The sequence below is a fragment of the Taudactylus pleione genome, unplaced genomic scaffold (assembly GCF_031769625.1).
Source record: "Taudactylus pleione unplaced genomic scaffold, aTauple2 ptg000629l, whole genome shotgun sequence".
Lineage (NCBI taxonomy): Eukaryota > Metazoa > Chordata > Amphibia > Anura > Myobatrachidae > Taudactylus > Taudactylus pleione.
The window spans coordinates 3,118,675-3,131,551 of record NW_028285031.1 but is presented as its reverse complement, the minus strand read 5'-3'; the positions used below and the strand labels follow the sequence as shown (position 1 = coordinate 3,131,551).

The 12,877-nt window shown below is 40.6% G+C and overlaps 1 protein-coding gene across 3 annotated transcripts in view; it reads left to right on the top strand.

Moving 5' to 3' along the window:
* Window positions 1–292: 292 nt before the first annotated feature.
* Window positions 293–12,877, top strand: part of RNF130 (ring finger protein 130) — a 244,287-nt gene continuing 231,702 nt past the window's right edge. For 2 of the 3 annotated variants that reach the window (XM_088454758.1, XM_088454757.1), the window contains exon 1: window positions 293–1,372. In XM_088454758.1, coding sequence (XP_088310884.1) covers window positions 1,135–1,372 — 238 coding nt within the window. In that variant the 5' untranslated portion in view covers window positions 293–1,134. The remainder of the gene's footprint in view (window positions 1,373–12,877) is intronic. The other variant, XM_088454759.1, reaches the window with a different exon arrangement.

Here is a 12,877-nt window from a genome sequence, read left to right as displayed (position 1 = left end):
GGGACACTCATGAATTACACAGGTTCTATGGCTGGCTGACTTCAAGCCTGGATTTCACCTGGTTTTAATCAGCCACAAAACCTGTTATTCATGAGTGTCCCGGTTTAAAGGGATAGTATGGTAAGCCTGTACAGTTTATAATGGGACATGCTGGCATCATCCTGCACAACTGTAACCGCGCATGCGCTGTATAAGCAGAAGAAGGGCGGGCGTGAGCGAGCCGGAGACAGCGATCACGTGGAGGGGGCGGAGCCTGTCCGGCCAGCTCTCTGTCTAGCCCCTCCTGCCGCTGCCCTCAGTCTGCTTGCGCCTTTGGCGGCGGCGGCAGCAGCAGTTTAAGCGAAGCTCTCGTCGCTGTGTCTCAGACGCCTTTGCCACCTCCAGCACCGGGCAGGCTACGTCGTCGTGGGCAACCCACCAAGCGCTATAAAAGAGGAAGGAAAGCTCCCGAGCTGCACTCTCTGTATCAAGCTGCCCGAGGGGGACATTCACCTTCCACTTTGTGCCAGCTGTGTGGGGGTGACCTGTGCCCTAGTGGCACCCACACACTGTGCCCCCCTCCCCCCACCAAGATGCTCCAGTGAGGAACCCCCCCTCTGCCCCCACGACCCCCCCTCCTGCTACACGACCCTGTAGACAATGCGCTGTGCCCCCTCCTGTTGAGAATCTCCCTCCCTGCCAGCACCCTCCTATGCATGGAAAATAAAGGATCACGTTCGCAAGCGGGTATGTCAGAGGGCACAAGCATCTCTTTGTGTGCCCTGGTGCCTTGCGCAAGACTTGGATTATTGTAGCTGCATGGTGTGCATTAAGTAACATCGTATCTGTCCCTCTGCTGCAAAGCTGCTCTGTAAGGAGTGCTAAGGGCTGGCTTTTTTTTTTTATTATTTAATTTTTTTAATACATATTATTTTTTTTTAACTGCACTTTTCATCAGCACTGGTAATTGCTTTAACAGGTAATGATGATGTAAGGATATTACACATTGCCCTGAAGAAGAATCTTTTGTAGCCTCACTCATAAGGGATATACAGTAGTTTTTGCATTGTTGCACTTTTTTTTGGTTTGTTTTTTTTTCCCCTATTTACACCAAAGGATTGTTGTTTTTTTTTTTTTCGTAATACTTGGTTGAAAATGATTCCCAGGCGGTCGCTCCAGTACCTGAACTGTCTGCCTTTATTGGTCCTCTTGCCCTGTTCGGTGGTCCATAGTGGCTCTGAAACCACCAATTTGGAATATTTCAATGCCATTGTAAATGTGACTGCGCAGGAACCAGGCAGCAAATCTGTCCTTGACGGTGGGCGCTATGGGCTGAACTCTCCGATCACCGAAGTAAAAGGGATCATTGTGACACCTGTCAACCTCCAAGGAGGTATTTATTCCTTATTACATTATATTGATGCTTTTTTTCAGATTTCAGCCAGGAAACTGAGAGGTACTGAGATTAGTGTGCGCCAATATTCAAGATTACACTATATGACAATACTGTATGCAAATACTATGGACTGAAAGCACCCTTTTGTAAATAGGAAAGCACCTACATTTAGTAGAAACATTTTTTTTTATATTTGCTAACTGGCCGAATTTAGGGGTTGATTCAAGGTGCGAGTAAGGTCCCGCGAGCCGCTCCAACGGCAAATTATATTTGCAATTCAGTTTAGAACTCTCATTGATTTTTCTGAGGAAATTCACATTTTGTTTTGTACGCATCCCCCTGAGCAGGCAAAAAAGTAGGGAAGATTCTTATTTTAAGGTAGAAATGTTGGGACATAGGGCCTGATTCAGCATGGATTGCAATTGCTACCGCATACGCAGATCGGTCGATGGTGCGTATTAATTGCAGTACGCATTCTAGCAATGCAATCTCTGCCATCACGCATGCAGAAAAAAAGCCATCGCACAGTGAATGACGGGACGTTTGGGGGTGGCGATGTGAGGATGGTTGGAGAAATGCAGGCGCGCCAATGTGTTAGAACGCTGTTACTTGGGTGTGCATAAATTAGCCACTGAGACGGCATACGCAGCTTGAGTACTCACTGCGTGCGACGAGAGTTGTAATATCTGAGATAGGTCAGGGCTGCTGTAATTGTCCGTGAGGGGCCGCTGTTACTCGTTGGTGCCAATGTATACGCAGGTCTGCGAGGTCTTACGGATGTGAGATAGCGATAGTGGGTATATCTATGCTGGCTTAGCGATTGCAAATTGCATGTTTTCGCAGCAGATCTGCGTGCATAATCGCTGCTGCGATCACAATAGCGAACCGTAGTGAACCAGGCCCATCGTACAGAACCTCTGGTACACCCATCCCAATGACTAATGCATTTGGAGGGGTTTAAATAGCATAATTTGGCCAAAAAAGACATGTCGGCATTCAGGTGAATTTCTCCCAAAAAGCTCAGCAATGGGTGTAAATGATGTGGGACAGGTATGTGGTGGTGTAAATGATGTGGGACAGGTATGTGGTTGTGTAAATGACGTGGGACAGGTATATGGCAGTGTAAATGATGTGGGACAGGTATGTGGAGGTGTAAATGATGTGGGACAGGTGTGTAAATGATGTGGGACAGGTATGTGGAGGTGTAAATGATGTGGGACAGGTGTGTAAATGATGTGGGACAGGTATGTGGAGGTGTAAATGATGTGGGACAGGTATGTGGAGGTGTAAATGACGCGGGACAGGTATGTGGAGGTGTAAATGATGTGGGACAGGTATGTGGAGGTGTAAATGATGTGGGACAGGTATGTGGAGGTGTAAATGATGTGGGACAGGTATGTGGAGGTGTAAATGATGTGGGACAGGTATGTGGAGGTGTAAATGATGTGGGACAGGTGTGTAAATGATGCGGGACAGGTATGTGGAGGTGTAAATGATGTGGGACAGGTATGTGGAGGTGTAAATGATGTGGGACAGGTATGTGGAGGTGTAAATGATGTGGGACAGGTATGTGGAGGTGTAAATGATGTGGGACAGGTATGTGGGGGTGTAAATGATGTGGGACAGGCATGGGGAGGTGTAAATGATGCGGGACAGGCATGGGGAGGTGTAAATGATGTGGGACAGGTATGTGGAGGTGTAAATGATGCGGGACAGGCATGGGGAGGTGTAAATGATGTGGGGCAGGTATGTGGGGATATTGTATTGATGGGAGAGGGGTTTTTCAACTTGCATATGAGAGGTAAAAATGTTTATTGATTAGTCCAACATTTTACAAACTTGTGTAAAAACACAGAAAAATTACTATACAGACATTTTTCTGTACCCTAAAATGCTGGAAAGTTTGCTGAAAAACGCCTGCTATCCTTTTTAAACCATTAATAAAGATGCATAGGTCAGCCATTTGCCACATTTTTAAGAACCTCCAGTATTTTTCTTATGGCCACTAGCAGCCTTCCATATTGTCATGCTATCCTCTACCCCTTTTACACTGACTGAAAAATCCTGGGTTGATGATGCACATGAACGTGCATTAACCCGGGATGTAAACGGATCAACTCGTTCCCGTGTCACCCTGCAATGTAAATGGCGCTGCATGCCGCACCTTTGGCAGCTTCAGTGGTGCTTGGAGATGACATAATCTCCAAGCGTCCACTGCAGGGCCGACCAGAACGTAGCAGCGCACCCCACCCGCTCTCCCTGCCGGACCACTGCGTAGGGAGAGGGAGGGGAAGAAGTGCTGCTCACCTGCGCCGGAGAGCTGGGTCAGACCCGGGACTTTGGTGTAAAAGCGCTATCGGTTGCTACAGGGCCCAGGATGGTTTCCCCACTTTTTCATGCACTGGTCGCTGTTTATATAGAAAAGTTGCGCAATCTCGCCTCGACTACCGTAAATTGGCATTTCTAATTGGATCTTACATTTCTCGGGTGTGCGCATTTCTGTGATTAATGTGAATTTTATGTTGCAAACTTGCTTTCTCGCTCTTAATTGAATTGACTTCTTAGTGTGGAGCGTTGTATGCTGTCGTGAAAGCTTGCAATTAAAAATCTGTATATTTTACTTCTATGTACATATTAAAGTAATGCTCTAATCACTGCTGTTTATCTAATACAACATAATATATGCGGCTAGTCCTCAAATAGAATTTTACATTGAAAATATTGGGCTATATAGGGATATATTTAAAATCATGGCGAAAATAACCTGGATGTGTTTCCAACACACCCAATTAAACATCAGCTTTAAGTCAAGTATAGCCCGGTTAATAGAAGCTGATATTGGTCGCTATAGCATACAGCCCATCTTCTGTTTGCACTTTTACACTGTTGTTTTAGAAAAAAAAAAAATATATATATATATATATATAGTGAGAACGAGCGCCTTATAGTGTAGTCGATGTTATTTTACTGCGCACTTCTGTACATATAAATGTGCATTTTATATGTATAGAAGTGCGCAGTAAAATAACATCTACTACACTATAAGGCCCTTGTTCTCTCCTTTTGTATTTCATAAATTATCGGGGCCGCACAACAACGATCCATTTGGAGAACTCTGAGCAGCCACTGTGATGACAGAAGTATAGTGAACATTAAGGACTATACCACAAGTGACTTTTTATATACAGAATCCATTTGGGAACAAGCGCTATTTTTCAGTACCCTTTTGTGTGTGTATATATATATATGTGTATATATATATGTGTATATATATATGTGTGTGTGTGTATATATATATATATATGTGTATGTATATATATATATGTGTATGTATATATATATATATGTGTGTATATATATATATATATGTATATATATATATGTGTGTATATATATATATATATATATATATATATATATATATATGTGTATATATATATATATGTGTATATATATATATATATATATATATATATATATATATATATATTTTTTTTTTTATTCCTCCAATCAAATATTTTTACTTTGATGTTGCATAATTACAAATCTTAAAACTTCCCTGGGTTATTCTGTGATTGACATAACATTATTTGGTAAATTATTGATGTAGAGGTCTACAGAACGACAAATTGTGCTGCATTAGGTTTACTTAGCCATTGGAAAAGCACTGTTTACATAGAAAATCTTCGAGAGTCACCCTGGGCAACCAATCGGCTTCAAGCTTTAATTTATCTAGCACAGACTAAAAACTGACAGAAGCCGATTTGGTTGCTATGGACAACTTTTGCAGTATATTTCTGAAGTTTGATAATATCTAAGTGATCTAGCATTGCATACAGGCAGGAGAGACGAGAATCAAGTTGGCCCTGGGTTGTGAGATAAATTTCTGTCGTTATACTAATCAGATCACAGTAACCAGAGGATGCATCACGGAAAAAACGACACTTTTTTTTTTTTTTTCGTCTGCTTTCCCTTTGGCAATGCTGATTAAACAAAGATGTTCCCCTAACACAAATTTATAGAAAAATAATAAAAATTAAAGTGATTCATCTGAAAATAAAAGAAAGAGGGGAAAAAAAGTGGTATTTGGTCTGGTCCTGAAGGAGGGCAGAAATGGTTAACAAATGGCCTCAGTTGAGTTTAACCATTGTGTAAAGTGACCACTTCCCATGGCTATGTTGTTGCAATGGGGAGGCAGTTATTAGGCCGGCGAACTGAATGCCGCCGGTCTAAAGCCCAACACGGGACTTAAGATAGGCGTTGAATACCGACGCCTATATTAATCCCTACGCTGGAAGACAGGCAGACGCCGGATCAATTGAGTTAAGTGTGGCACGTCTTAACTGTTAGCCGTGGGGGCGGAGTTAGGTTTAGGCACCCCTGGGGGGACTTGGGGTTAGGCTAGGGGGCGGTTACGGTTAGGCACCCCCCAGGAGGGTTAGGTTTAGGGTGCGGGAAGGGGGGGTTAGGATTAGTCACCCCTGGGGGGATTTAGGGTTAAGCACCACCCTGGGAGTTTTAGGGTCAGGCACCACCAAGGGATGGTTAGGGGGTGGGGGTCGAGGGTTAGAATACTCACCAGTCCCAGTCGGGATATCCTCCTGTCGGGGTTTGAACCGGCGGCTATACAGCTGGTATTTAAATCCCATTCCCAATGGGGAGGCAGTATTGTAAGACTGCATCTCTGCATAGCAAATGAGCACTTACAAGTAACATTGTAAATATTATTAAAGCTAATGGAGTTACACCAAATGTAATGTACTAAGTGAAATTTGTTTCCAAATATAATTGTGTTTATGAATGGTATGTAGGGGGGTGGGGGATGTAATGTCTGGTTTTGCATTATATGTATCGCTAGGTTTTGATTTTACTAAAGATAAACTCATGATCCATTATTGGAAGAAATAATTTCTCCAGAATGCACCGCTCAGCCAACTGTACTCTATTAATGGATGCACACAGTATGTTTACCCTGATGAGGCTTCTGAGACATGTGGCACTGTTAACCACCTGTATGGCAAGATCCTATGTACAATGTCACTCAGGTGTCCACTGGTTTAGTCTAGACAGCTGGTTCCAGCCTGCTTACCTTTCCTTTATAGGGGAAGCTGAGGCCCTTTAGATGATTTGCTCCATCTCTGAAGGAATGAAATTCCTTTTTATTTTATTTTTTTTGACATTTACATTTGCTTTACCGCCTAATATTTTACTGTGGTGTCCAATCTTCCTAGCCGGAGACCGGGGATCCTGTAGTACACAACTGGCAAACGAGTAAAGCATACTCTTTGGGTGGCACCATGGTTATTATTTTTGCCCCACAGTAATGGCTTCATGGATTAGATTCCAGCCAGGGTCCTCTTTGTATGTTCTCCCAGTGTTTGTGTGAGTTTTTGCGGAGTACCCTGGTTTCCTCCTAGATTCCCAAAAAATTTCTGGTAGGTTAATTGTCTCTAACAAAAATATAACTTTAAGCTTGGGTATATCTGCAGATGATGGTGGTTCATACACACTGAACAACTATCATCTTCCAGCTGTCGGCGTGACCCGCGCTGCCACTGCAAGTGTGCGGGCAGTCGGCTGGTCGCCCGTCCACACAGCACGATGGACAGAGATATCCGCAGATATATCTGTCATCGGTTGTGCAGCGCAGCCGACGTGGTATGTCTTTGAACGACGTCGTTCACAGACATTTCACTGGAAAACACTGGCCGATGGCCATGCAATATATTTGCCAATCAATTGATCGGCCAATATATCTACCAGTGTGTACCCAGCATTAGTATATATGTGTCTGTGATGAGGGATATAGATTGTAAGCTCCTCTGGGGTGGGACTGATGTGAATGTATAAACTGTTGTACATAATGTCCATACAAATAGTTCTGATATTGCATTAAGCTTACTATGACTATTTGAAGTCACTTAGTAATTCTGCGACATACAAAAACATACAAAAACACTCTGCCTAAGGCTTTTTGTCTTTGTGATCACAGAAGAACTAGTCAATAGAAATGCACAAACTATTCAACACAGAAACTTGATTGAACCGGTTCGATGATCTAAAACGTTTTGGCTGAAGCAAAAATATTGAAATTAGTATTTGGTTTAACTGCTAAGCCGGTAATGCGAATGTCACATTTTTCTGCATGTTAGAACTGCAGTTTCTATATTAGAGGGTTGGAAAAAAATAAAATAAATAAGTAAATAATAATAATTAAAAAAAAATATATAATATATATTTATTTTTTATTTTTTTTTACAGGTTTTTATTTTATGTGTAAGCCAATATTTTTTTGCATTAATGTTTTAATAAAAAAGTAGAATGCTGCATATCATGTTAATACTGTGAAACATTTCTATGTACTAGAAACGTTGATCAACCATGTTTTAACAATTTCTAAACAGGGTTGGAAAACTTTTTTTTTTTTTTTCCCTCAACCCTGCTATATTCTATAGTATATTTGAAGTTTGATTTTTTTTTTTTTTTTAAATTCCAGCAGTAAACATTGTTTTTCATTGAGTTACAACTTGCCATTGGCATGGAAAAAACATTTGATACAATGTAACCATATAAACCCAAATATGTTTGTCTTGCACAAATTTTATCTAAAGTCCAAAAATGTGTGGCAGATTTTTGAACTTACTAATTAGTTCTGGAACCAATTTAAAACACATCTATTTATAATTTACACAAGTGGATAAACAATCCCCATACACATGCTTTGTGTATTATAAGGAATAATGCCACCATATTGTAATTTTATGGATATTAGTTCAGTTTAGCTTGGCTATTTGCAGTATGTGTATGATGACAGAACGTCTCAGCCGCTCATAATATCTGTATAAATTTACAATACGGGCTGCAATACGGAACAAAATTTTTAAGCATTAAAGTGGTGTGATTGGGGAAATCTCTCCTAAAATGTGTTTGTGGTACATTTGTAGTGTAATGTACAACATTTCTATGGTGTATTTTTGTCCAAAGAAAAGGGTTGCGTCATATTGGTAATTCAGTATAATGGTAAGTGGATTATGTTTTCAAATCTCAACATACAAGCAGGGTAGCATACTAGCATTGTAATAGTAACACAAGATTTTTTTCTCTGTACTAAAGAGCATTATCATTAGAAATGCACATATCAGCTGTAATAAACCTTTTTTTTCCCCAGCAGTAATTTTACATGTTCAGGTTGACTGAGTCAACTAATAAAACACTCATTACATGAGTAAAGTCCATCAAGCTTGCAATATGGATTCCAGTGCACGTTACTCGACTTGTCACCAGAAACAGATATTATTCTTGCAGAATGCACAAGACCCGTACCTGATGATTTGATTGTAGATCAGTGATGGGCACCCTGATACATTTTGATTATATAATTCATTTGTTTTCATATTGTTTATTGTCGGTGATCACCTATACAAACCTTTTTACTCTTATGCCTATTTTATCTTTCTCTTACATTAAATTAAGATATTTTTAACTTGTTCTGCTTTTTACTAATATTTTATATAGGATAATATATAACTAATGCACTCCCTGCGTAAGTTAGATGGATATTAGACATCAATAAAGGGTTCGGCCTTATAAAGGCTGGCTGTAGGTTGATGTTGAAGGAAGCAAGCTATGCTTGGTGTGATGACATCGGGATTTGCTGTTTATACAGATACTATCTGCACACACACTTTTACATGCATTCTTGTGTATTATATTCTGTTTCCATTATATGTGGCACTGACTGTATGGTTATCATCCGGGGCTCAATTGCATCATCAAATGATGATGTAAAAGGATTGCTTTATGAGTTGGTGGAGTCCAGATTAGTTCAGCCACAAATCCATTGTTGGTGAATATCTTCAGGATGAAATGAGTCCTGTTGATCTCATAGAAGATACCAAAGCTATGTAATGTAATGTAGCATGTGACAGGAACCAGGCACCTATATAGATGATAATGGGCAGGGGGGTGAATGCTGAATGTGCTTTTCAAAGCTGCCCCATCTTCAGTGGTTTCTGATGCTGGATTTAAAGGGTGGTGCTAATAAATACGTATAAGATGAAGATAACCGCGCTATGGATTTATCTAATATATGATCAAATTAAACATATATAAAAAGTAAAAAATATCTGTTTAATAATATTTCATGCTCATCTGAAGACCTACAACGCAGCAAATATATTATACATATAAATTAATAATTCACACATAAAATAAATATAAACATAATTTAGTTGCAAAATGTCCCTTGTTTTGTTACACAACAGCTGCTTTTCTTCCTGGAGTGATCACATCTCGAATTGAATGTTTATAGGTACTGTGGCTGTGCCTTAGACTTATGTCAAATTAAATTCCGAAACAGCCGCGCCCGGCTGCAGAAGACAAACACTGCTGTCCACTTCAAAGAATGTCCTCTACACAATCCACTAAGGAACACAATAGCTCTGTGATAACACGGGTGTATCTACCTGCCCGCTGGTGCAATCTTATGTACATCTGTATTTACAGTCGTTTTTACAGTGAATACTGCAGTGCGGGTGTCACTGCGCCTTTTATATCACCACACCACCATTCAGAGATATATATATCTCAACACAAATGAGGTTATATCACCTTTTCACAGATGCCGGTATAGAAGTATTGCACCTCCTTGGACGCTACATTTACAATGTCCGTTCTGGAGGTGTTGTGTAGCCAGCGGCAGATGGTGGGCAGCAGTGTCCGGTCTGAAGGTGATGTGGCACTGAACCAAAGGTCCGTGCAGACTGCGTTAGACCAGACATTGTATTGATTTAAATATTATTGATTACATTTATATTGTGTTCCTTTCCAAGCGCCTGGAGCTAAATATCTTTTTTTTTTTTTTTTCTTTTGGTAATAATAAATACAAACATTGCTAATATTGCCTATAAAACCGTTGGACGAAACCTGAAGATGCGTTGGCTCTGAAAGCTACACTTAGTAATTTGCCCCATTAATCTGCAGGTTCTGGTAATTTGTGGCTTGTGATATTAGCCTTATACGTGTATCTGGGCACAGTAGATCTCTGCACAACTAATCTGTGGCACTGTCTAATAGACCCCGAGCACCAGTCCTGCACTCGCATTTTCCCACCACTAATAATACCTACCATGTATACAGTTTACCTGCGCTGACTACCTTTCAGTGGGACCCTAGTGAGAGAGCCTCATAGTAACATCAGATCGAGGAAATGCTGGATCTTCTTTGGAGAGGAAATGAAGCAAAGAGGCCTGTCTTATAGTGGGGGTGGGGGGGGGGGCAAAGGGGCCTGGAGCAGATGTTGTTGCTATGCCACTGGTCATTGTTAGGAGTGTTGGAATGTGAAGTTTATGCCATAGGGGTTCAATCAACCTTATGCTACATCAGGTGAATTATGACTATGTATGTAAAACAGTGACAGGATACATGTATGACAGGGTCGGTAGTTTTGTCAACCTTTATTATCTAGACACCGTAATGTTGACGCTGATAAAATGTTGTCATGCACATAATGTCCACGCCCAAGTTTCAGCCTACCCCTAACGTGTCGCTTTTTGACTATCGACATTTCAACATGTCAAAATTATGAGGTTGAATTTTTGACTGTCACCATAATGACTTCATACATGAGACACCTAATTTGTCTGTGCGAGTACAGTAGATTCCCTTTTATCTGATCTAAACTCTAAATGTGTTCAGTTAATGATAATAGTTTTTCTGCTACGACCTCTCCGATTCAAACTGTAGGAAGCTTGTAGTCTAAAGCAGAAAATAAAGATATCTCCCAGAATAGTTCTGCCAAACCCTGATATGCTAGGTAGAGGTGGCATGGTCATTCTTCTCATCTAAGTATGGTCTCTCTGCTACATATTTGAACTATGTAAGTTAACTTACAACACAGTTTATTAATTTTGTGTTTGCAAAAACTTTTTTTTTTTTTTAGTATAGTCTTTGTTCTATGGGCTCGATTCAATTGATCGCAAATTAAATAGTGCTGGGAGGGAACTCCTGGAGCTATTCAATTCAGCGCTCTCAAGGATTTCTTCTCACACCCCTCCAGGGGTCCGAGCACAAATCTGAAAAAAGTACTAGTCATTTTCAAAATATTATTTTTCCATGATGGAGAAAGAGACGATTAATGCATGGAGATTTTCCTTTATACAGCAATTTGCATTGCTCAGGTAAATGGTGGTGTTTCTCTAAACCATTGTTTAGGTGACTTAGTGCCATACAGAGGAGAGGAAACTTATTTTGGAGAATGAATGGGAAAATTATATTTTAAGAGAGAAGATTTTCCAGTTGCGATATTTACTTGGAAATGAAAAGCACAAAAATAAATTCTTTTTTTTTTTCGTTTTGTAACTTTTTGGTTCTTGGCAGTATGAAGACACAGATTACTGTATTTCCTCCAAACATTGCAGACCTGGAATGATGCCATGAGAAGGAAACATAGTTGATACTGTGATTAGACAATAATAAAACTGTTTACAATAGTTTGTGTAGAGGGGAAGTTGGCGGAGCTCGGGTCTAAACTTGTTTACACAAGCCATTATCTCGTACGACCGTCCATGTTGTGCAATATGCATGCAAGCTTTTCTTGTTTTGTTGGTTAGAACTAGAAAACTGAATGAATTAAGCTCCGAAATTGCCACATTTTCAGAGCTTGACGGTGGGAACCTACGCCATCTTTACATGGTGGTTCTTATAGGAAGGAGCATGGATTACGAAAAGACTGATTGATAAACGTCATAAAGCACAATTGGGCTTGGGAGTGAAGATCGTAAATAAGAGCTGGTCACGCCATAGGAAGTAGTGTCAAGTAGGATTGCAATAGAGCAAGAAGGTATCAAGTTGGTAAATGGTACTATTCATGCCGACAGTCCATATCAGTGCTCAGGGGTGTGTCAGAAAGGGAATCCGCTGCTTACAACATTTACAACAAAAAAAAAGGGATATTGATTTTTATTGACTTGTAACTATAGTTTATGTATGGGAAATGACCCCCTAGTTTATAAATGGTCAGCCTATACTTCCCCTTCCTGCATCTGTACTTGGCTGCTCATGCAGCATTGTTTCCCGGGGCTCCGTGGTTAAGGCGCCTACACACATGGCAATTTTTAAATTTATTTTTTACACATTTGCCCGATTTTGACGAATCGTGTAAAATATGCGTCTGGGACACGATGCACTGGATGCACGATAGATCTTAAGTCAGATTGGACGTTTTTTACTCCAAATCATGACCACGACTGCCGGGTAGCTGCCTGGGGAGAGTTCAGGGGAAATGGTGTCTCAGGTCGGATCGTGAGCACATCTCTGTGTGTGTAGGCACTTGTAGGCAGGAAGATGGCCACTTTAATGCCAGAGTAAATCAGTAGTCGGCCAATTATAAAGACAGTGTCCCATTTGGAACTACTGTTGTCTTGCTGAAACTCCTATTGTTTGTGCTCGTTATATTTCTTTGCAGCTTGAAAGTCATTTACATACAGTGCACATTTTGTTTTC